The following is a 25,849-nucleotide window of genomic DNA, read 5'->3' on the forward strand; positions in this document are numbered from 1 at the left end:
AAAGTAGATAGTGCTAACGGAAGTAGCAAAGCCTGGAGGAGAGGGAAAAGCTGTGAACAAAGTTGGATATATAGCGCTTTCTGTGAAACAAAATAAACTTGTTTTTAGACTAGAATGTAGCTGTGTAAACCTGAAATATCTGCTCGGTTTATCAAGATTTCGCCTAATTCCACACGTGCTCCAACGTGTTCGTAGATGTCCGCTTCTGCTGCCCTGACACCGGACTCACAGCCGCCTCGCCAGCGCACAGCTGACCGGGGGGTTGAGGTGCGATGAACCCCGAGAGAACAACTGACTCCCGGCACGTTGTTTTCAAGCTCCTGCTGGGTTTCCCCAATGGATGGAAGTTAAACACAGATATAATTCAGTCAAATGATATCTAATGTTGATGTTTGGTTCTTTTATTTTTATGCTCTACAAATAAACTGATTTAAACGTTGTTCCTAAAGTTAATATGTTAGTGTTTAAATTGTTACATTTTTACAAATAGATTTACAAATAGATTTTTTATTATTATTATTTTTATATATGAACACAAAACTTTAACAATTTAAATGGCTGAATAATGAACAAGATTATAAAACAAGAAAATAAGCCATTAGGGCTCCATTTGTTCGGCTTCACAGCTCCGTGCTTCACGCTATCACTGTTGCTAGGCAACATAAATTACGCTGAGGTAAAGGCAGTGGAAACACAGATCGACATAACACCGGCCGCACCATGCTGATCTGGTATGTTGTAAATGTTGCTGTTTTACCATCATTTGTTTACATGACTTCTTATAGACGTTTATTTGACTTGGTGATTGACGTCCGCTAAGCGCATGTATGCTGCACTGCTCCAGCTCAAAATGCCGTAAAGGACGTTTAACCTGTCCCAATTCCCACAATACACCCTACGCCCTTCTATGAAGTGTGTACTTTGTACAAGTGCATGTAAGGGTTGAAGTGCGCAGGTTACAAGCGTGCAAAATTGGAGAATTGGGACAGTCGGGGTTACGTCATCGACTTGCACCTCTGCACCGTAACTGCAACATCAAAAAGGGCGGGAACCAGCGCTGTTTCCACAGTCTTGCTGCTAAAAAAACTATTTAAAACTGCAACAAGCAATTGTTTTGAGGAGAAGAAAATGCAGGAAGCGACGGAGGCTTATACACCAGACTCTCGCCTCGCCTGTGTGTGTTTGAAAGGTAACTTCAGTGTTATGGGCTACAGACTGCCCAGACTCACTCTGAACCCAGTGGTATCTTACAATGTTGAGCCTGGAAAACCAGTAAAAAAATATATTTGTCGGCTTACTGTCTAAAGTTTACGCAGTTCTTATTATTCTGATTGGATGGCTGGTTACGTTGATGGTTGTGATTGGTTTTTGCTCAGAACGTCATCTGCAGCAGTGAATTGTGGGTAATATACTTCGGCCAAGTCCGCTTCGATGCGGGCTTCGCCGAAGGGCGGATGTGGGGCACAAATGGGGCGGGGCTAAGGACCACTCTGGAGAATTGGGACACACTACGCACTCGAACCCATCAACGGGAACGCACAATTCAGGGACACAAGGGTGGAAGTGCGAGTATTGGGACAGGGAAACCGATGAATCTGTGTTTGATTAATCTAAGGCTATCCTCAAGGACCCGGATGTGTGACACAAAAACTGAATTTTAGAACTGAAAGTGAAAGTAGGAAAACTGAATTTTCAAAACAACGAAATACATTTTCAATGCAAATTAATTCAGTTTCAAACCATTAAATTCAGTTTTCAAATCAATGCATTTAATTTCAAATTACACAAATACAGATTCAGTCTGAGAAATTCAAATTCAGTTTCTGATGGCAAAAGTTTCTTCCCACAGGTTCCATCATCTCAGAGCAAAGCCTCTGCTAGTCCACATTGAAAGAATCAACTAAGGTCATCTATGCATCTGATTAGAATGATTACTGGGCGTCTACCTTTGGAGGTCTTTTTCTAGGCACGTCCCAGGGATAAGATCCTTAAACCAGACTAGTTGAGGGGTCTGTAGATCCTTTGTTGTCTTGGAGTGCCGTAGGATCCCCCAGAATGAGCTAAAGAGTGTTGCAGAGGAGAGAATAGTTGGGTTTTCCTTCATCATAGATAAATGGATATTTTACATCCTAGAAGCCAGCCCTTCTCACAATCTAAAATGGTCTGGATCACTTTTTTTTTTTTTACTTTCAAAAGGTTTTTTTTTTTTCATTTGCAGGCTATTTAGCTGTTTTTACGTTCCTATTGGTTCACAACCTGACCATTTTTAAAGGAACATTATTTCTTTATTTTTTGTATTATTGTTGTTTGTTAAGCCACCTAATTTATATGTCCTCATTCAGACATAAGAGGTCCCTCAAGTCAGCTTAACAAAGACCTTGTATTAAATTTGATATTTAGGCACTTTATTAGCAACACTCCATCACAGCAACACAATTCGTTCCAATTTCTTTAACTTATCAAAAGCAAAATACCAAAGATAACACCACTTGACAGCCATAATGAAATTTTAGTGCCAACAAGGTGATTCCCATATAGCTACTTTATTAAAATTTGGCTCACAGCGGATGACTAGCTGAAGAATGATGCATCTCTTTGGTCTTCCTTTATAGCATAACTTTAAGATACAGATCATCTGCTCAGGGCAGTTTCTTCAGGCCTGAGACTTCTTTTATGTCTTCCATGTAACCACTTCCATCAATTGTAGAAAAAAAATCCAAAGACAAAAGAAAAACTTAGAAAAACTTTAAAATAACCAGACAAACCTTTCATCCAGACCACTTGAAAAATGACATGAAAATCTGGCTGTTTGAAAGGAACACATAAAGAAACAAAAGGTTGTTTAAAGCTTCTGCTCAATCTGTACATTAAATGAAAATCACCTGCACATCCTAATCCTTCAGCCGCACCCCATTTCCTCCTTTAGTGTCGGGCCTGCTCCAACATACTGAAAAGAGCAGCAACATGTGACACCATCCTGCATTCATGTACAATGCTTTAGCACCCTCTATTGGACACGAATAGGATATAAAAGAAAACGTTTCCCACAAGCTCTTGTTTACAAATCCCAGCTCATGCAAATGGTCCCCAGCAAGCCCCCACATTCCAGAAAAACAGCTGCCTGTTCTGTGAACCTGACATATTACTACATTAGTTTAATTTCCCCTTTCTTTAGGAGTAATTCTCTTGAATTTGCCCCAGTGCTTAGCTACACTTTATCTCTGTTCAATGTTTATCTCGGATTAGTCATCCAAGGGAATTCATTAACCTTAATAGCAAAGTTTATTTGATTAGAGGGCAAGGTGTGGTGAGGGCGTGCAGACTGGGTTTTGATATCCCGTTTCTTTTTTATCGGTATGCAAAAGGCTTCTGGCCAAGCAATGAGGGAGAAGTGTCTATCACACACAGTCTTACTCTTTCTAGGACAATAGAGTTAATTAAAGTAGTTGATCAATCAAGTTCCTGCAGTAAGTAAAAGTAATCAGTCACACTCGGGCCAAGCATTGTTAGTATTAATCAAATACATCAATAAAACTTTTTTTCCAATTTGCCTAAAGATGAAGTCTATCACTCTTTGAGCTATGGAAGTGAAGTTATCAACAGAAAAGACACCCAATGGTTTCATTGCACTTTAATTAATTCTAGGTATGATGCTCATCATTTGTTTTTTGCATGTTAAACATACATAGTCAGTTTTGTCTCTGGTGGGATTTGGAACTGCACTTTTGCCCTCTTTCAACATGTTTTGTTAAATGGGCTCTGAGCATGAATATTAGGACATGAAATTAACAAGAAAACACATTAAACTGCTCATGTTTTCTGCAAAGAAATGAAATTGTGCAGCATAATATTCACTGCTGTCTCGTTTTTGACCTGCATTTCATTTAGGTCACTGCTTTTTTGTAAAGTCGAAGCAGCCACTCTGAAATGATTTCCATAGTCTGTGAAACATATTTCTGCGACAGACCGTGCTGTGACAACCCAGCATGAGTAAACTCACGAAAAAAAAAAAATAAATGCAAAAGAAAATAAATATGTCAAGGGAAATTAGGCCTTTGGCTTGTTTTTTAAAGCTTGACTAACCAGATGTGTCAAAACAAATTCTACTTTAGGCAAAAAAATAAAAATAAAAAAGCTTTGGTGCTGCTGTTTTGGCACGTTAACTGTTTCACATGTCAAATTACACCAAGCAAAACGATCTAGTCAATCTCCACCTGAGGGACTCCCAAAGTAAGAAAATGTGGTTTATGAATCATGCAGACCCATTTATCCACGGACAGAAAATGCTGGACAGTTGTTGCCACAAGCTGTTTGAAGAATAAGAGTTTGTGATGGTTTCAGGCATGTCCCCACCCTCCCACACCCATATCCTTTGAGTGGAAAAGGAGATTGGGAGCAGAAATACGGCCTGGGGGAAAAATGAGGGGATGTGCAGCTTCAGTTGTACACACGTGGACAAAACTGTTGGTACCCCTCGGTTAATGAAAGTAAAAACCCACAATGGTCACAGAAATAACTTGAATCTGACAAAGGTAATAATGAATAAAAATTCTATGAAAATGAACAAATGAAAGTCAGACATTGCTTTTCAAACATGCTTCAACAGAATTATTTTAAAAAACAAACTCATGAAACAGGCCTGGACACAAATTATGATACCCTTAATTTAATATTTTGATGCACAACCTTTTGAGGCAATCAAAGGATTCCTATAACTGTCAATGAGACTTCTGCACCTCTCAGCAGGTATTTTGGCCCAGTCCTCATGAGCAAACTGCTCCAGTTGTCTCAGGTTTGAAGGGTGCCTTTTCCAGACGGCTTGTTTCAGCTCCTTCCAAAGATGCTCAATAGGATTTAGGTCAAGGCTCATAGAAGGCCACTTCAGAATAGTCCAATGTTTTTCTCTTATCCATTCTTGGGTGTTTTTAGCTGTGTGTTTTGGGTCATTATCCTGTTGCAAGACCCATGACCTGAGACTGAGACCAAGCTTTCTGACACTGGGCAGCACATTTCTCTCTAGAATCCCTTGATAGTCTTGAGATTTCATTATACCTGCACAGATTCAAGACACCCTGTGCCAGATGCAGCAAAGCAGCCCCAGAACATAACAGAGCCTCATCCATGTTTCACAGTAGGGACGGTGTTGTTTTCTTCATATGCTTCATTTTTCTATCTGTGAACATAGAGCTGATGTGCCTTGCCAAAAAGTAAAATTTTTGTCTCATTTGTCCATAGGACATTTTCCTAGAAGCTTTGTGGCTTGTCAACATGTAGTTTGGCAAATTCCAGTCTGGCTTTTTTATGATTTGTTTTCAACAATAGTGTTCTCCTTGGTCGTCTCCCATTAAGTTCACTTTGCCTCAAACAACGTTGGATGGTGCGATCTGACACTGATGTTCCTTGAGCTTGAAGTTCACCTTTAATCTCTTTAGAAGTTTTTCTGGGCTCTTTTGTTACCGTTCGTATTATCCGTCTCTTTGTTTTTTCATAAATTTTCCTCCTGCGGTCACGTCAGGGAGGTTGGCTACAGTCCCATGGATCTTAAATTTCTGAATAATATGTGCAACTGTAGTCACAGGAACATGAAGCTGCTTGGAGATGGTCTTATAACCTTTACCTTTAACATGCTTCTCTATAATTATCTTTCTAATCTCATGAGAAAACTCTTTCCTTCTCTTCCTCTGGTCCATGTTGAGTGTGGTACAAACCATGTCACCAAACAGCACAGTGACTACCTGTAGCCCTATAAATAGGCCCACTGACTGATTACAAGAATGTAGACACCTGTGATGCTAATTAATGGACACACCTTGATTTAACGTGTCCCTTTGGTCACTTTATTTTCAGGGGTACCATCATTTTTGTCCAGGCCTGTTTCATGAGTTTATTTTTTTAAATAATTCTGTTGAAGCATGTTTGAAAAGCAATGTCTGACTTTCATTTGTTCATTTTCATAGAATTTTTATTCATTATTACCTTAGTCAGATTCAAGTTATGTCTGTGACCATTGTGGGTTTTTACTTTCATTAACCGAGGGGTTCCAACAATTTTGTCCACGTGTGTAAGACATGCTGTAATTCAATCTTGTTTATGACCTCACTTCCTGAAAAGCGTTGACCTGTAGACGGAGTCTGTGGTTATCAGGCAACATTTTTTTTCCTTTCTATCGGTGCTGTGATATCTGTAGGAACACCACCACACCTTTTACCTTAACTTGCAGCTGCTGCTGGCTTTCTTTGTCACAGAGTATTTAAAAACTGTCGATATGAGATGACCTCCAGAAAAGATCAACCCCATCATCCAGGTAAGCCTGCAGCTTGAACTATGAAAGTTAAACATAAACTTTAACAGAAATTTGAAGTCTTATTTGAAGTCTTATTTGAAGTCTTATTTGAAGTAAGTGTGTGGAGTCTACTTGAATGTTTCAGGCAAGTTCATACAAGTTTAGAAAATATGTTCGTAAGAGAGGAAGGTGAAGCAAATAGTAATCATTAACAGACTGTTGACGTAATTGCAAATTCAAGAAAAACAGCTTTAACTTATGCGAAACTGTTGCAGCATAATTCAGCTATATTAAAATTTATTGAGGTTCATCAACCAATAAGCCTAAAAAAAAAAAAAAAAACTTAAACATCCCTATAACCTATCAAAAATTAACCTGAAAGATGAATTATTTCCCTAAGTGATATATTCCACTTATGCAAAGGAGCGAGAACACTTCTGTGCATTTCACAGGATTGGGATTTGTTTAGGATCAATATGAAAATGAAGACTGAATTAAAGATTTTAAAGAAATTCAAGGGGAACTGGTAATCAAGGATTCATGAATAGTAAGTAAGTAAAAAGAAACACAAAAAACAAATCAAAGAACAAAGCTAGTAATGCTAATTCTACTCTACAAACTTCTAAATGGGGGTATTTTATCAAAAGTTTTTATCTCCAAAGTCTAAGGAACCTGCGACTTTATTTTGAGTCTAATCTTTATTTATTCTAAGTGGGAGAAAAAAGGGAGGATGATTTTAGAGTCTTGGAATCGCCTGGATTCATCACTTTTGAGCACCAGAACTACTTCTAAAGAAAGAACTGCAGGGCCAGCTGTTGTTTCAGCCAGAGGGTCATTCAGACAGACAGGCTGTTACGTCTGGTCCAGGTCTTTTGGATGTCTTGGTGGTTCCTCACTTTAGACTGAAACCGGGTTGGACACGAAAGAAAATATTCCTAAAGGAAGTTGCTCAGTGATGCTGAACATACATCCAAGAAGGATGGAAAATGTGGTATCTTGCACAGCTTCAGTATAATGCAAAAAAGTCTAAATAAGAATGATCACAACATAACCTTAAGGATCAAGCCTCCTCAGACCTGGTCAGGCAGGACTTCTTGGGTCCAGAGGTCCATTTTTACAGAGTAATACTGGACTCAGCTCCTCTACCAGCAGCAATACTTCTGGGAGAGGAGTTATAACAAGGAACTTAACAACCAATCAGATCTGTACTTGGGGTAAAGCGACAGTGTCATGTTTAGAGTTTTGTTGGACCCAGATGCAGGCAGACTAGAGACTAAAATAGCTCAAAAATAAATAGAATACATTAGATAAAAAGGTATTTAAGATTAAATGTGTAAAAATGCAATGTACACTCCTGATCAAACTCCTAAGGCTGCGAAAAAATATCTTCTTTTCACAATTTAGAACCTTGTTATGATCATGCTTTAAAATGCAAAGAAAAAAAAAAAGAAACAGGAGCAGGAGCAGAAGACAAACAAAGAAAGTAGACAAATAGTTGAAATCGTTCCCCCCGTTCATCCTTCCCCACAGGTAAAGACTCTGGATGTCATACTTGATACTACTCTCTCATTTCAGTCTCATATAAATTATATCACCCGGTCTGCACACTTTCAATTACGTAACACTACCCGACTTCGTCCCTTCCTTACTCCCCATGCTGCTGCCATCCTTGTCCATAGCCTTATCACTTCCAGGATCGACTATTGCAAATCTCTTCTTTTTGGTCTCCCCAATAAGTCCCTCCATAAACTCCATAGCTTGGGTCATAACTTGTACTCCATCAAGAGAACACATTACCCCAGTTCTACAACAGCTTCATTAGGTGCCCAAACAAGCTAGGATAAACTAGGAAGTTTTTTGTTTTTTGTTTTTTTAACAAAGAGGCTTATGTATCTAAAACATTTGAGTTTGAATGCAGTTTTTATTAATTTGCCTACTGTATTAGTTTTAACTCTTGCTCCGGCTCCCCCCATTGCATTTTTAAGGGTTATACAAACTAACTAGGTGTGATCAGCCAGCACAAAATGTATATATTAATGTATAATATTAATTTCTTCGCCCGTTTTAAGATTTTGATCCAGACTGCATTTAAGATCCGTAACAGACAGCAAATAAGAAAATATATTCTTTTAGGAGAGAAAAAAAATATTCTAATATTCATTTTGGCATGTACTAAATTCTTTTTAATTCTAAATTAAATTAATCTTGTTTAACATTGTCAGTGCTGGGCTGCGTGTTTCAGTTAGAAAACTTTACAAATGTGAAACTGGTTTTTTTTCTATAAATCTGGTCTGAGCTAAACCCAAGATTGTTTTTCTGTAAAACTATCTGACTACACAAACAACTGTATGTTTTCATGTGTTTTGCTGAACACACTGGGTATTAATTCACAGTGCAAGGCCAAAAACGTTTCCAAAAACGTCAGACTACAAAGAGAGGACGGGAATGTGAGTATTAGAGTGGAGGAGCTCATAAAAACGTCTGGCAACTGGCAACGACTGCCATTCTCCAGAAACATTTATTGCCTTGACTACTAAAACTTAAATGAAAGGTTGTAGAGAAAATGTCAAAAATACAATATTTGTTAAACAAGCCAGACATTGAGGTATGTCAGTAGGTTGTAATGTTTTATTAAACTCGGATTTAAAAAAAAAAAAAAACATCTTTAGCCAAAATAAAATCCTAAATGGAAATGAAATATGTCTGCATACGAACGCCCATAATGAATCCCATTGTGAATAGATTGTCTCTTTCGCTGCGTTTGGGGGATAGATGCTCCGCAACACACCGAGACAACTAAAACTGCATCAACAAAAGCACCCAACAGCAACAGCATTTCAGACCAACCTGTCAAGGAACATCAGAATGGGTGATGATGATGATAAATCACAAGTAAACACCTAATTAAAGTAACAGGAGATAATTCACTGTCTGATTTGACCCAGCCAGACCCAGTCAGGATCCTTTAACAGGACCTGATCGAAGCTGTTCTACCAGGACGAATCAGAAATACAGGCGAAGATGGAAGAAATGGTACAGCAATTCTCATCATGTATTTGCAAGTCCTAACAGCAGATACAGGATGGTGGTTATTTCCATGGATTGATGTATTTTGCTTTCTTTTTAAGTCTCCATTGCAAGCCATTGCAGAGCGTGATCAGTAAAAATGTACACTCCTTCAGTGTTATTAGCCCTGTATAGAATCAGGAACACAGATGATAGTAGTACATTTTCAGAACTGAACATCAGTAATTTAATTTGAAATAATGCCAGGTAATTAGTTTACAGATTTGAAAGGAAAATATTAACATTTATTTGGTTCCCTTACATCAGAAAACAGAGCCCATTGAAATGTAATACTGCTTTACTAATGCAAACAGTTCCATTAAAATTGCTGTAAATGCTAATAGATCCTGTGTTCTAAGGCCATAAATGTTGAAAAGCTTTGAAATAATTGTTGAGAGCATATAAGAAGCAGACATGCAAACAAAAAAACAGTTTTTGCTCAGAATTAAAGGCACAAAAAACTGGTTATAAACATTGGACATATAAACCCAATAAGGCGGCAGCAAATACCTTATAAACAATTAATACCTTTCATAGAATCAATCCAGCATGAAACCTTTATGAGTGATCAATAGTTTATATGATATGTATTGATCCTTCAAAGCTTTGATGAGAGGAAAAGATGTGAGAGGAGAGAAGTGAGGAGAAAGCTGGCACTAAACAGATTACACAGCTACAGAAATATCTCCTCCAAAATGTCCCGAGCTAAGAGCCTCGTTGTTTCTTGTTTTCCACAGATCTTGTTTTTCACCCCACAGTCATCATGACAACTGGTGAGTTGTTCCACAAGACTTGCATGCATACGTAGAAGAGTACTTTCCTTCCCCTCAGAAGGGCTCTATTTTCACTCTGTTTTTAGGCGAAAATGAGTTCTCCCTAACATACATCCCAAACATTATTATCTGACTCAGTGGTGGCTCTGTGTGAGTTCAGCCTCTGATTTTTATCCTGTTCGGTGGGAAGAGTCTGGGCTAAATTAATGAACAGCAGCCAAAAGGTGTGTGAGAGTCTGGTTAAAAAAAGAAGCTGAAAAAAACACAAGAAGGAGTTTGAGTACTTTGTCTGGGGCTGGTACTGCACAGGTCTTGTCTTTCTGAAAATTTCAACACAAGAGCATCACAACTGAGCTAACCCAATGATAGATAAGACAGGACATAATAGATTGTGTCTCTCTTGTAGTGCTTCAGCAGCTCCTGCAATTCATGACACTATTGTGTAAAAATGGTGCAAGGCTGCGGCAGTTGTTTCCACCAAGCTCTTTTTAAACATTGTACATATAAACCCAATGAAGCAGAAGTAAAGGCAATTACCAATTAATATCGTTCATAAAATCCAACATTTAACAGTCCACGTGCTTTTTTAACATATTTGTGTTTGATAAAAATGTATGTGCTACAGGATAAATAATCAATGCTGTGTATGTTTGCTGAAGATAAATCATTCAAATCTGAGAAACATGGGAATACATTCAAATTTTTGCATACATACAGAATTTTTGCAATGTCTGACATGTCAGTGTTCTTAAGGAATTTTGGTTAAATATACTGCTAATATCCTCTACATATGATTACTTCTACTAATATTGTGATGGCACAGAATGTGACATATTTCATTTTTTGTAACATTTTAAAGGAAAACTCTCGCCCATAGACTGCTGGAGATAGGCACCAGTTTCCCGCGACCCACTATGGAAGAAGCGGTCGAAAATGACTGACTGACGGTTGAACAAAAAACATTTAAGATTTCTTGGCCACAAGACTTGAAAACTGGCTCAGAGTTCATCAGCTTAGCTGTGTTTCTCTCTGAGATGAAGCCACTAAAGGAGCTACTACCATTAAGATTTTACTTTCTTTCGCATAGAAAGTACTCCTGGATCATTGCTTCTTTGTTCTCTTTGTGTCTTTGCTCTGTTCTCTCAAACCCCCAGTCAGTCGTGGCAGATGGCCGCTCACACTGAGCCTTGTTCTGGTTCTGCTGGAGGTTTCTTCCTGTTAAAAGGGGAGTTTTCCTATTACATTTAGAATGATTAAATTTCTTCTGAAAAAGGAAACAGTTTGTAGTTCATTCCAAGTTTCTGTTTGTGCTCTCAGTTCAGACTTTGTAGGATATTTCCGATATAAGGAGTCTTTGGACCAAAGCACCAGCAATTAGAGTAGGAAAAATATGTAATATAAGAACGCTCTAAGATATGATTTGTATTTTTTATTTCAAAACAAAATAATGAAAAGTTATTCTTTTCATTGGATTTTTTTTTTTTTTTTAGAATGGATGGCATATTTAAGGTATATTTTAGGCCACTCCAAAACCTTTATTTAAATTTTTATATATAGGGACTGAATCAGAACCATTTATCAGAGCTTAGAAAAATAACTCCAGACATACAGTCAAAGTCTGAATAACTACAGTATTTTTAGCATGAACACCTCCATTGTACCTCCATTATGAAGAGTTAGCAATGTTAACTGTTCTCCTAAATCTGTTTTTAGATAACATCTATGCATACGCTTTGTCCAAGGCACTGACAAAGGTTTCATCACCGACGACAGTGGGTCTCTACTCTTCTTGTCAGGACCGACTAGATGTGATTCTCGGTCAAATGGAAGGTAAATGGTGTGAAAAGTACTTGCAGTACTTGTTTCTGAAACAACCACTTAAACCTGTGAAACCTTTCAGTCTATGGGTCGGCCCTACGCAACGCTGATGACTACTTTCTACCACAGATGATTTGCATGTTCACAGTGTTTATAACACCGTCATAGTGTTGGCTGTGAACATGACGGGAACGTGTGAAACTGTGATGCTCTGACTGTGCAAATTGCACCCGTTCACGATTATATAGTGGTGACACAAAACATACGTAGTCAAACCCAGAGGCTTTAATATCTTCTTTAAAACTAATTGGCTGCATTTAAAAAGGGGTTTACATTGAAATAATTCCCTTCTTGCCTTTTATTCATACAGCTTGTCATCCTTACGTTACAGAGGCTTTTTTTCAAAGTGCACGGGGAACAAACTTCTGGAGAGATTTAAGAACGTGCAAAGTACATCAAAAACGCAACAAATCCTACACAAATGAATTCACCCTGTTCAAAAAATATGTGATGACAAAAAACGTGAAAATACAACACAAAGACAAGTGACGTCAACCAGGCTGAGAGGCGAAGGCGAACGAGCGGTGACAGGCCTTCATGGGAAAGAAAAGTAGTGCTGCTGTACCCTGAAGGTTCTGCTGCAACAGGAATTATTCTTTTCTTTTTTCAACCTTGGCAGATTTATTGCACATTTCAGATAAAGCTTGAAGCTCAGATAATAAAACTCACAGAATGAGTTGCTGAGATGTTGCAAGACAGATGACAAACACGACTACTCTAGAACCCTACATCCATTTCTTTATTTTGCCTTCTCACGTGGCAATGTTTCTGAAGGGTGACTGTTTCCCCTGGAGGAGCTATTGGATTTAGTTCTTTGCTGGAGGGTATTTCATTTGTTGCTGGAAGCCAAATAATTAAAATCTATAAAATTTAAAATACCACACAGAGAATTACATTGATGCCTTGATTTTAGAGTATGGATGCACAATATTGCATCATTTCAATTGACTATGTTACTTGCTGGGATGAGTTACTGGTGTAATAATACGTTGAAAACATGTATTCAAACAGATCTTTTTGATATTTTTATATAAAACTGTACACTTTATTCTGCTTTACCAAGAGTGGATCATTCTCTGGCATATGCAATCTTAAATTAAAACACACATTCTGCCTCATCTATAAGTCTTCACCTTACTCGTTATTTAAATTAAATGCCTTTATTGACCAATGCTAAAACAATTATGACGATATTGTTCAGTCATATTTTATAATACAGTCATATGGATCTAAACTACCAACGTCCACAGTGTAAATATTAAAATTGTTGTCTTTCAGTGTACACAAATCGGGAGTCTTTAAGGATTGAGCAGAAATGCCACAAAAGACAAAAACCTCGTGCTACCAAGCATTCATTCACAGGCCTCCTGGCTCTCATTGGGAGGCTGCTCTTCTACACACCAGTCTGGACTACGGAGAACCAGAATCACCATAACGTCAGGTTCATTTATGTGAATTTCAGTGCTTGGCATTTTGCCGGCAGTGACCTGCTGTGGGCTGGAATAGCCATACGGCTGTTTCATGCCATGCGGATGAATTTTGGGAAACTGCACCTTGCTCTCTACCATATTGCTCAATATGACGAAAACGACGAAATAAAGGAAAAGGTTTGTGAGTTCTCTTTGGTGTTTCTCTACTTTAAAAACACTTTTAGTGGTTATTCTTTTTTTTGCGTGGGTTTTTTTTTTTTTGTAGGTGTAAGATAAGCAGAAAAGTCATCAGTAAAAGGAGTTATTCTCGAACACACATTAAATATTTTACTGGCAAGCCAGTTGGTGTCTTTAACTTATTCACTTACATTAACATACTCCCCATATGGTTTTTCTTAAAACATTTTGGCCTTTATTTGATCAGTCTTCTCCTCATCAAGCATTTACCAAAATGTTCTGTCCTACATGGGTACAGCAAAGTTAACCTATTATCTGAGGGTGAAAATGGGGTTCAAACCTCCATGTGGTCTCCATTATGAGATCATTTTTGCAAAAACAATACACTTATAATAGTAAACTGTCTTCTAGCTGTTTAATGTTTGTCGGAACAAAAAGTGAGCAACAAACTGATAGAAAACCAACATTTTCTTATCTGGACACATGTCCCTAAAACATAAAAGTGGTTTGTAACTTTTTTTCTCCTTGGATTTCTTTTTTAAACTTAAGGTGGTGAAAGATGGCCCCAATAACTGGATTACCAAGAAGGTTTGCTGCTGCCCTCTGTGGCTTTTCATCCTGACCATCCTTGTTGTCCCAGTGCTCCTCCTAATTGTCCTCATTGTTTGGGATCTTCCTAAAGCTGAAGTAAAACCAGAGGAGCAAGAGACTGAAGCGATTAGTGGGGTGGGTGTCTTGGAGGGCTTCTTCATTGCTTCATTAGGAGTCCCAGGAGTGAGTGTACTGAGGTTTGCCTTTCAGATGGCCAAGAACCTCATCTTCACTCAGGATTTGAACATTAAGAGGGGAATGGACAACGATCGGATCAGCAGCCAACTGGGATTCATGAACGAAGTCAGGAAGGAAATTTGGTTTCTGACTCAATTCATCAAGTTTATGGAGGTATTTGAAAGAAGGAGGATTCGCATCATGTTGAAAATCACAAATCTAGACCGTTGCTCCCCCAAGAAAATCGTCGCAGTCCTGGAAGCTATGAATATTTTACTTTCAGATCAGGAAAGCCCAGTTCTTTCCATCCTGGCTGTAAATCCAAATGTTCTGTTAGAAAAAGTGAAATTTGCTGAAAGCTGCTTCTGTAAAGAGGACAGAGCTCACGCACTGTTGAACCGCATAGTCACTCTGGCCTTCACCGTCCCACCAATGTGCAAAAATCTAAAGCGCAGCTTATTTCACAGTCTTATCAACAGTTCAGGAGTCTGTGAAGATTCCCTCTTGAGGAGGGATACACGCAGGAGAAAGACATCTTCAATAGATCTGTCTGTGGTGGAGATCGAGCAATCAAAGGAGTCAAATCCACTGATCAACATGAATACAGAGACCTTAGATGTGAAGGAAGATGAGTTGGAGAAAATGATTCAGAGAATCCTGAGCAACGGTGAAAAAAAGCTAAACAAGTACATGTTAGATGACGCCATCTCAATGAAGAGGATGATCAACTCTGTCTGGGTAACTTTGATAATCATGAAGTTCTTGAAGACAGAGTTTCCTGATCCAGAGCACACTGCAGCATGGGTGGTCCTAGCCAACCAGTGGCCCTGCCGATTCAGCTGGATCCTCCAGTGTGTGGAGGATGAAAAGCAGAGAGCAGCTATTGATCAACGGAACATGAGCGCTGACAATTCAAAGACCCTATGGGAGGTCTTCAGCGAGTCCAGGGAGGAGCTATATTTGATGCGGGCACAAATCGAGGACCTCCTTGAGCAGGACGTAGATCCTGAAGTGTTCGAAGCATTGCTCAAAGATGATGAGTTTGAGTTCACCTTAAAGAACCTGGAGATCTTTCAAGTGACAATGGTGAATCTGGATCAGTCAATCAGGAGGGAGTTGGCTCTTATCAGAGGGACATCCCGTCTGGAAGATTCTGGTTGGATGAGGAACATAGCTCCACTTCCAATCACAATTCTTATGAAAATGACCACAGATGATATATGTAAAGAGGTGAGATCTACTTTGAAGTTATCATCTTAAAGATGTTATCTGTACAACTTATGCTGAATTATAGAGTATGTTGGTTATCTACTTACTTTACATTTTCACTTTCATTTCATTGCATATTTTTGTTTAGGAGCTTTCTTTGAAGCTTTCATGTTATGAAACTTTGGGATTTAAAACCGCATTGACAGGTTGTCAAAATGAGAGCCTGTTTCATATTTTGCATCATTTGATGTTTTTGCAGGGGTAGCAGATGTTTACCTTCTTTCATGCATTTTTGAGTACCCTCAGTGCTAATGAAAGATTTTCTGATGACACTTCTCAGTCTCAAGCTCACTCAGTGACCTGAGTTACCCTCCGCATGTTTTATGTTCTCTTTTTCAGATGAAAAGGATGAAGTTAGAGGGAAAGTACATTGAAACTGTGAAAGAAAATAATCTCAATGGCTCTGCTCTGGTGTTTGGTGATGTAGACGATCTTAAAACCCTACTGGGAATGACATTTGGTGAATGGGCAACTTTCAAACTGCACTTCTTGAGTTTCGTCTCACCTCACCGGCCACGGTACGAGAACATGCCGCCGTTTTCGTCTAGGAACCCGCTGTCAAAGTTCTTCCATCACACCCCCCATAATTACTCATCCACTCCCAGTCTGTGTTAAGAGCTGCAGCTTGTCACATACCTCTGCCTTAACTAAATATACTGAGTGCATTAAATAATACTGAGGTCCAAAGTTGTTCCACTGTTCAAGAGTAATTATTGTGGTTTATTTATGACTGAAATCGTCACCTTTTGAGATTAACTAAAGAGGTTTTATGTGAAGAGACATTTATTAGGAAAGAAATATTTATGTACGAGTATCAGGCAATTATACATAAACTCTTCTAACAGCATTACTTAAAATTTCATTTTACGGGGATTATGTTAATTATCCACAAGACATTGTGGTCAAATTTACTTGTGTATGTGGCAACTTTTCCTGCATTATTTTAATGTACAACTACAGGTCCTTCTCAAAATATTAGCATATTGTGATAAAGTTCATTATTTTCCATAATGTAATGATGAAAATGTAACATTCATATATTTTAGATTCATTGCACACTAACTGAAATATTTCAGGTCTTTTATTGTCTTAATACGGATGATTTTGGCATACAGCTCATGAAAACCCAAAATTCCTATCTCACAAAATTAGCATATCATTAAAAGGGTCTCTAAACGAGCTATGAACCTAATCATCTGAATCAACGAGTTAACTCTAAACACCTGCAGAAGATTCCTGAGGCCTTTAAAACTCCCAGCCTGGTTCATCACTCAAAACCCCAATCATGGGTAAGACTGCCGACCTGACTGCTGTCCAGAAGGCCACTATTGACACCCTCAAGCAAGAGGGTAAGACACAGAAAGACATTTCTGAACGAATAGGCTGTTCCCAGAGTGCTGTATCAAGGCACCTCAGTGGGAAGTCTGTGGGAAGGAAAAAGTGTGGCAGAAAACGCTGCACAACGAGAAGAGGTGACCGGACCCTGAGGAAGATTGTGGAGAAGGGCCGATTCCAGACCTTGGGGGACCTGCGGAAGCAGTGGACTGAGTCTGGAGTAGAAACATCCAGAGCCACCGTGCACAGGCGTGTACAGGAAATGGGCTACAGGTGCCGCATTCCCCAGGTCAAGCCACTTTTGAACCAGAAACAGCGGCAGAAGCACCTGACCTGGTCTACAGAGAAGCAGCACTGGACTGTTGCTCAGTGGTCCAAAGTACTTTTTTCGGATGAAAGCAAATTCTGCATGTCATTCGGAAATCAAGGTGCCAGAGTCTGGAGGAAGACTGGGGAGAAGGAAATGCCAAAATGTCAGAAGTCCAGTGTCAAGTAACCACAGTCAGTGATGGTCTGGGGGGCCGTGTCAGCTGCTGGTGTTGGTCCACTGTGTTTTATCAAGGGCAGGGTCAATGCAGCTAGCTATCAGGAGATTTTGGAGCACTTCATGCTTCCATCTGCGGAAAAGCTTTATGGAGATGAAGATTTCATTTTTCATCACGACCTGGCACCTGCTCACAGTGCCAAAACCACTGGTAAATGGTTTACTGACCATGGTATCACTGTGCTCAATTGGCCTGCCAACTCTCCTGACCTGAACCCCATAGAGAATCTGTGGGATATTGTGAAGAGAACGTTGAGAGACTCAAGACCCAACACTCTGGATGAGCTAAAGGCCGCTATCGAAGCATCCTGGGCCTCCATAAGACCTCAGCAGTGCCACAGGCTGATTGCCTCCATGCCACGCCGCATTGAAGCAGTCATTTCTGCCAAAGGATTCCCGACCAAGTATTGAGTGCATAACTGTACATGATTATTTGAAGGTTGACGTTTTTTGTATTAAAAACACTTTTCTTTTATTGGTCGGATGAAATATGCTAATTTTGTGAGATAGGAATTTTGGGTTTTCATGAGCTGTATGCCAAAATCATCCGTATTAAGACAATGAAAGACCTGAAATATTTCAGTTAGTGTGCAATGAATCTAAAATATATGAATGTTACATTTTCATCATTACATTATGGAAAATAATGAACTTTATCACAATATGCTAATATTTTGAGAAGGACCTGTATATGTAGAGTGAACAAACATTTCTGTTGACTTAAAAACATTTTTTAATGTTTTGCTTAAGACAAAATACTGTTCATATTTTTAAAAAAAAGGGAAAAAAACACAAGTTAATTTGTGGAAATCATTGGTGTTCACCTTAAAAACAAAAAGCTTGATCATGAATATATTTGGTAAATCATATAAACTTGTGTTCGGGATTCTTTATTGATCTTGAAGTCAGCTCAACACTGTACATGAAATGCACTAAGCTGTAATTCTTCATTTCATGCTAATAAAATACAAACTCACAAATGAAATGTAAACACAAAGTGTTCAAAAGTGAAATGCTTATTCCAACAAACCCTATTATGTGTGGCCATCATTTCAAAACACGTGTTTCCAAACAGCCAAAGCAATGTGAAGATTAGTGAAATTTTCACATCCATGCAGTTAAACTAAAAGCAAGAAAATAAATCCATCTTTTCTTTTGACTGTTTTCCTCTGAAAGCTTAAAATGTGAATTACACCTGACGTATCTAACAACCCCAGGCATTTGCAGTTACAATATGAGTACATAATCATACACTCAGAAAGCATACATTAATAGATTGGGACATATAAGGCAAGACTCGTGGTTATATGAATATAGTAGCACCTTCGTCATATCTTCTCCCATATCAGAGGCACGAGTTTTTAACATCCGTTAATTTCATATATACTATATATTCATTTATGATAATATTACACAAAACTTTGAAGACTCAAAAACTTGTTTTCTGAAAAATACAACTGTTTGATTAGACCATACAGATATAGATAAGTTAAAGACGAACAATGAGGCATAGCTAGACTGAGTGAAGCAGCAAATTGCATTACAGCATCAACCACCTTTAAACAGTTGTCATTTTTTAAGGCACGGGTGTAATTAAGAATTATGTTGAATTATCTGGCAGGCACATATAATTGCTAACAAATATGGTGAAAGGGAGAATAAACACTCCACAAACAAAAATAACAGGATTTAGGAATGTACAATCAAAACACGTAATTATAACAACTGTATTTAAAAATACTGACATGGGATATAATTACATACATCTGCATAAATGTATATTAAATAATAAATCTTGTCTTGTTGGATAGTGGGTTTTTTGTTAGTTTCTAAATAGATTTGTTTAGTTTTTAACCAAACATAAGGGATCCCTCTGCTTACATTATACATACAGGTATTAATCTAGATCCACTGATTCCCTGGATGTTTTACTACAGCAGGAGTCGTTTCAGGTGACCATCGGGCAGCGGCTCACTTCCGTCCCAATGACTCCGCCAGCTTCTTCAGCCTTTTCTTGAGCTCAAGAGGAAACTTCTCGTAACACTTTTTACAAACAGGCTTCATGTCAAACTCTACAAACTTGTTCCTGCAAAGAGGAAAAAAGTGATAAAACACTGGAGTGTTTTGGCTGTTAGACTGTTGAGTGGATAACAAAAACATCTGAAAGTAACACCTTGCCCCAAGCTTTTTTCTCTGATCAACTAACTGAGCTAAATAAAATAAATTTCAATCAAAACTGCAGTTTAATCGAGCTCTGCTTATGATTAATATGTGTTAGATTCATGCCGCCAACAAAAACAAGTGCACTGCACTGGCTTTACTCTAGAAATAAGAAATAATGACATGCTACAGATGCAAAGAGGTTAGCAAGGACGACCACAGGAACAGAGAAAGGTGGCGATAGCACCAACCCATGGATGGAGTGGCCATCTGTTGACAACAGAAGCTACAGGCAGACAGCTGGCCTTTTCTTGCGGTCTTTAGCATCACGTTCACGTCGGGCGAGTCTGCGTTTTAGCTCTTCAGGCAAGTGCTCATAGCAATGCTTACACACTGGTTTCAGGTCAATTTCAACAAACTTATCTCTGAGTGGCCATAAACACATCAATTGAGGCATGGAAAAGAAGACACAGGTAGAAAGCGAAGTAAGAAAGAAGCAGTCTTGGAGAATCAAACAAAGACAAACAAACACGTAAGCATTAATAGTGTGAATTGTTAGAAAGAAGTAAGAGCACGACATACACAAGGTGGAAGAGTTGTATGTGATTTGATTTTATAATCTGAAGCAATGAAGACATGTCAACACTTACTTGAGAGTGAGTTTGGTGTTGCAGGTGGAGCAGGAGAAACAACTGACACACCAGGCTTTGTTGAGAGCAGACACAACTGACGGGGTGACAGAAAAAAGAAAGTTAAATAAAAACAGAAGATTTAGCTGCTGTACCTTAAAGCAACACTTTGTTAATTACTGAACCATATAAGATCCTAATTATGTGCTTTGTCACATCGATGCTCACCATCGCCTTCAATCACACGGTTGCAGTGATAGCACACGTCCCCAAAGAGCTTGACAGCAGAGGAACAAGGAGAGAAAGCTAAATTAATTTGTTCATTTTCTTTTACCAGTAATGTCATGTTAGTCATGTCGTTCAAAGCCAAATTTGGACTTCTCACCTGATTGTAATGAGTCTCGCAGTAAGCCAAACCTTTTCTCTCATAGTGGCGGTGACCGAGGAAAGGTTTCTCACATTTGGCACACACAAAATGCTGGAAAGAAACGATCGTTACTAACGGGAAGAGGCAGCTCTAATGAAAGCCAAATAACTGTGAAACTGATTAGATACTGGTTGCAATTCAAACATGGTGTATCGTTTGCTGTTTATTAGTCATTATTTACTAGTAAAATTGTAAACATTTAGCTTCTAATGCAGTCAGACAGAAGGAAACCTTAAAGTGTTGCTACCAGTGGGGATGATTTTTAAACAAGATCTAACTTCTGTGTACCTAAACATACCATGATATACACAGCTCATAAAATAAAGGGAACACTTAAACACCACAATATAACTCCAAGTAAATCTAACTTCTGTGAAATCAAACTGTCCACTTAGGAAGCAACACTGATTGACAATCAGTTTCACATGTTGTTGTTCAAATGGAAAAGACAACAGGGGGGAAATCTTTGGTGATTAGCAAGACACTCAATAAAGGAGTGGTTCTGCAGGTGGGGACCACAGACCACTTCTCAGTACCTATGCTTTCTGGCTGATGTTTTGGTCACTTTTGAATGTTGGTGGTGCTTTAGTCCAGGTCTGGGAGGAGATCCCTCAGGAGACCATCCGCCGTCTCATCAGGAGCATGCCCAGGTGTTGTAGGGAGGTCATACAGGCACATGGAGGCCACACACAATACTGAGCCTCATTTTGACTTATTTTAAGGACATTACATCAAAGTTGGATCATCCTGTAGTGTGTTTTTCCACTTTAATTGTGTGTGTGACTCCAAATCCAGGCCTCCATTGGTTAATAAATTTGATTTCCATTGATGATTTTTGTGTAATTTTGTTGTCAGCACATTCAACTTTGTACAGAACAAAGTATTCAATGAGAATATTTCATTCATTCAGATCTAGAATGTTTTATTTGAGTGTTCCCTTTATTTTTTTGAGCAGTGTATTTGGGATCATGTTGCAGTTGATGAGCAATAACTACCTTCTGTGTCAGATACGTTCCTGCTGAAGTGGTTGGATGCTAGCTACTTTCTGCCAATTACCATCTTTAGCATTAAACTGCCTTCTATACGCTGTTAGTGGTAGCAAACCTTTGAAGAGTATAAGATGCAGCAGTGAGATGAACACGTTTGATCTGCCTTGCTTGGCCTCAGGAGAGTTCATCTTTTCTAAGTCAATCACAAACATGCTAACAAAGTGTTTTGGGCCCAAATAAGTTCAAACATACTGCACACAATATGTATAATTTATTAAACTTATATTCTTTCATAGTTTGCCTAAGAGCAAAACAGTCTTTACAATGTGGACAAAATGGCATAATAATGTCCATCTCTAAAGATATGAAAAATGTGAAACAAAATGTATTATTGTGCTTGAAAGTTGATTAATATTGTCTGCAGAATCAAATCAGACACAAAATTATAATTATTTACATTTAACATAGCTAAGTTTAGCTTTGTTTTAGACCAAAGTGCACTATGAGCCATTTATCTCAACCTCCTTAGGTAAGGAATGCATAGAAAATCCAGGCCAGCGGTGGCCACAAACCTCCACATGCCACTGCTTGCCCATAGCGTTGACCACCCGTCCCTCGATGGGTCTCCTGCAGGCACCACAGATTGGCACACCCATCTTATCATGGCAGGGCAAACAGAAGAGCTCCCCCTTCAGTTCTCTTGCATCAGCAGTCAATTCTTTTCTAAAAAACAAAAAAAAAAGAAGATGTCAATAAAATTCAAGAATAGTGAGTAAAAGATAACAGTGCTGGCACTAACCCGCAGTTGTTACAGTTGAAGTGGTCGGGGTGATATGGATCGTTCTTAAAGATCAGCGGCTGCTCTTCAATGATAGCATGGCACTTCTGGCAGATATACTTGCCTAGGCCCCGAGCCTTCTCCCGATTATGGCACGGGCGACACAAGTGCCTGAGGGAACCAAAACAAACAAACAGGGCTGCCAAAACATTTCTATGGATTTTTTTGACACACTCCATAACGGCTGCTTAAAATTCCATTATTTGCTACAATGCAAAAGCGAGTCACAAGCCTGACGGGTTCAAAAGGCCGCCATGCTGACTGCAATAAGAAGAGATTACTAACCTGCCAGCGTTTTTGACAAATCCCACATCTGCAAGCACTGCCTGACAGATGTCGCAGCAGAAGCAGTCAGGGTGCCAACTATTGTTCATAGCCTTAATGACACGACCAATGATAAACTCCCCTGGGAGAAACAAACCATAGGAGATAAATCAGCTGGAGTTGGAAATAAATATGAAAACTCTCTACAGGCTGTTATAAAACACTTTTTTTTTTTTTGGTGCATTACAGGATTTTGTAATACATTTATAATGTACAAAGCTGGAAACAATTACGTTTTATTCATCCACACAAAACCTTGTAAAAACTCCCGCCTCCCACTTCCAGCACTGATGATGTGAATCTTGATTGTTTTCATTTAACACAGAACTAATGAAATGATCATTCGAGGCCAAAACTTACCACACTGGTGGCAGCAAGGTGCAAAGAGCATCTGGAAGTCATGTTCACAGTATTTTCGGCCTTCAAACTGTAAAACGGCAACATTCAAAATATTTATAAGTTAATGTGTGTCAAACATCTTCACAAATGATTCACCAGATTTGGCTCGCTATTGTGTTGATTTGTGAAATATGGAAAAGTACTACTACGTAATATGCATGTGCACTACCTCGTAAAAGAGTCCTTCTGGAAAATGCTGAAAACACTGGGCACAAACAAAGCACTGCTCGTGGTACAGCTCTCCATTACTGTTGACGATCTTCTCAGTTGGAGCAAAGCCACTTTTGCACCTCTCACAGACTGCGCTGACCAGGGCATTCGCAATGCTGTGTTACATGAGACAGTAAAACACATAAGCACGTTTCTCCCCTTGTCCCTTCCCTTGGTGTGCAGGTTAAGACCACTGTTCATCATTTCTCACATAACTCATGTCTGAAGCTGGATGCGTGTCAGCAACTGTGGCGAGAGGAGCGGGAATAATAAACTCACTGTAAAAACATTACCTAATTAGGTAAGGTTGGAGAAGCTCCGGTGTCTGGTTAACCCTACACACATACAGCTATGTGAGCAAGTATTTCCCTTCCTTACAGGTTTCTTCTGACTTTGTAACACTTAAATATGACAGATCAAACTACTTTTAGTACACATATACGCTGAGTAAATAAATAAATAAAACAGTTACAGTCAGCTTAAACCAAAGCACTTCAGGGAAGGAACATCAGCTCTGCAGAGGCCTGGTAACGGGCCATTCATTTGATTCAGATGTGTTGGAGAAAGGATCTACAAGCTGCATGATAGTAGCTCTGGGGGACTGGGACTGGGTGTGGGCACCCCTGCCATGATAAAAAGAGACATGAACTATGCTGCCTACCATAAAAAACCTGAAGGGTGATGTCCAGTCATCGGTGTGTGACCTTAAGGGTCATGCAGCCGAACAATGACCCTAAGCACACCAGTGCTAAAAGCAATCCAAAATGAAGGTTTCAAAGAAGTCTAGTTAAAGTCTGATCTTAAGTTCAGGGGTTGTTCACGTTAAAAAACCTTCTAATTGACCTTAATTAAAACTAAGAATGGGCCAAAACCCATAATTCAAAAAGCCTAAACTGAATTAAATATGTAACAACTAACACAATGGTAACTAAACTGCACTAGGTAAGTGGTGATGCACTTGACCTATACGTTTTCAATTTAAAAAGTAACTTGCGACTAAGATTTCTAGCTGATAAAGTAACGACTAAAACACCAGCTGATGGCTAGAAAGTACTAATAGTTCCGTGCATTACTTGTTCTCTTTTAGTGACTTAAAACAACCCTAATATTTAGGGACACAAAACCGGCTAGTTGGGCTAGCCTCTCATCCAAGTAACTACCATGCTAACATTACAACTTCGCTCACAATGCGGATTGGAGACGCTTTTTGACCGTGAAAGCAAATCCTTAACGAATCCAAAACAAAACTTGTGCAAACAAAACAGTCTCAACAAGTTACTCCGCATGTAAGTCAAGCTGCTAGCCTACTTTCATCTCGGTGTTAGTTACGTTGCCAAGCTAACGTGACGTTAGCTTTAGCTCTTATCTTGGAAAGCTAGCTGAGTTTCCATGAAGGATTTAACGACATCAAATTCAGATTGTTCGTACCTGCCCGTCATCCCAGCTACCCCCAGCATCACCTTCCTACAGTCTGAGGGGAGCGCTTATTTTTACTGAGTTACAAAGTTTATCGACTTGAGAGCCCGTCCGACGTGACGCGTCGAGCCCGAGCTGGAAGTCTGAAACAGATCAGAGGTTCCCAAACTGTGGGTCGCCTACCCAATGTACGTCGCGAACCACTAAAAGAGGGGCCCCGAGATGCTTTCCAGAAGTGAAATAAAACAAAAATATATATATGTATTGCAGATAACTCATTCTCAACCGAAATGGTTTCAAAAAGTCATTATAATCTATTAAAAATGTCAAGTCTTTCTGTGTTATAAAGCTGGCTTATATATTTTTATTCTTATATATTTTAAATATGTTTTACTCCTTCCTGGCTTATAGTGGTGCATTCAAAGTAACCACACATCAGAATTTCCAAGTTTCATGTAAAGTAAAAAATAAATAAATAAATAAACTGAAAATAAAATTTCTAACTTGGAAAATGGGTCACCCAATAACCCAGAGATAAAATCCAATATGGCTGAAAAAATTATAAAAACATAGTGATTGCTGTAGCAACAATCTGTGTATCACCCCTTATTAAAGTCTATTAAGAAATCAAGCATTCAATTTTCTCTCGGCTTTGGAGCTGCAGGTTGCAGACCCCTTAACTAGCAGATGAAAACGGTGATCCTATCTCAATACGGTTGAAGCTAAAAGTGCAACACCTTAATTTTTTAATAATTGTTAAAGTAAAACTGTAAAGGTAAAAAAATAAAGTGAGTCCAAGCGACCAATCAGTTAAGGTTTCTGTGCCAGCACATTTTATTATATGAAATTGATTTAGTATTTCATGCGCCAGGATCAGTTTTATAGGGGCACTGGCCTCTGTTATTCCTGTCTAGAACCGCCCATTAATAGACAG

General features: G+C 38.9%; 2 protein-coding genes across 6 annotated transcripts; one reads left to right on the forward strand and one right to left on the reverse strand.

The window, feature by feature from the left end:
* The first annotated feature begins 663 nt into the window (after positions 1-663).
* Positions 664-16,335, forward strand: nkpd1 (NTPase, KAP family P-loop domain containing 1). Of its 4 annotated transcripts, none has more exons than XM_047362661.1 (7): positions 664-731; positions 6,246-6,304; positions 10,087-10,122; positions 11,836-11,952; positions 13,279-13,607; positions 14,157-15,605; positions 15,984-16,335. In XM_047362661.1, exons 2-7 carry the CDS (start codon positions 6,271-6,273, stop codon positions 16,257-16,259), a joined length of 2,241 nt encoding a protein of 746 aa, XP_047218617.1. In that variant the 5' UTR covers positions 664-731; positions 6,246-6,270; the 3' UTR covers positions 16,260-16,335. The 4 variants fall into 4 exon arrangements, with proteins under 4 accessions (XP_047218617.1, XP_047218620.1, XP_047218618.1 ...); XM_047362663.1 differs by lacking the exons at positions 664-731; positions 6,246-6,304 and adding exons at positions 6,355-9,152; positions 9,233-9,316; XM_047362662.1 differs by lacking the exon at positions 6,246-6,304 and having other exon boundaries at positions 687-731.
* Positions 16,336-18,397: 2,062 nt separating this feature from the next.
* lims1 (LIM and senescent cell antigen-like domains 1) lies at positions 18,398-25,088 on the reverse strand. Of its 2 annotated transcripts, XM_047362902.1 has the most exons (11): positions 24,928-25,088; positions 23,459-23,615; positions 23,251-23,317; positions 22,852-22,972; positions 22,528-22,677; positions 22,301-22,451; positions 20,698-20,790; positions 20,541-20,589; positions 20,334-20,409; positions 19,935-20,108; positions 19,469-19,609 (listed from the first exon to the last, which is right to left on the reverse strand). In XM_047362902.1, exons 1-10 carry the CDS (start codon positions 24,954-24,956, stop codon positions 19,970-19,972), a joined length of 1,032 nt encoding a protein of 343 aa, XP_047218858.1. In that variant the 5' UTR covers positions 24,957-25,088; the 3' UTR covers positions 19,469-19,609; positions 19,935-19,969. The 2 variants fall into 2 exon arrangements, with proteins under 2 accessions (XP_047218859.1, XP_047218858.1); XM_047362903.1 differs by lacking the exon at positions 19,935-20,108 and having other exon boundaries at positions 18,398-19,609; positions 24,928-25,084.
* Between the last annotated feature and the right edge of the window lie 761 nt (positions 25,089-25,849).

Source organism: Girardinichthys multiradiatus, chromosome 4, assembly GCF_021462225.1.
Source record: "Girardinichthys multiradiatus isolate DD_20200921_A chromosome 4, DD_fGirMul_XY1, whole genome shotgun sequence".
Classification (NCBI taxonomy): Eukaryota; Metazoa; Chordata; class Actinopteri; order Cyprinodontiformes; family Goodeidae; genus Girardinichthys; species Girardinichthys multiradiatus.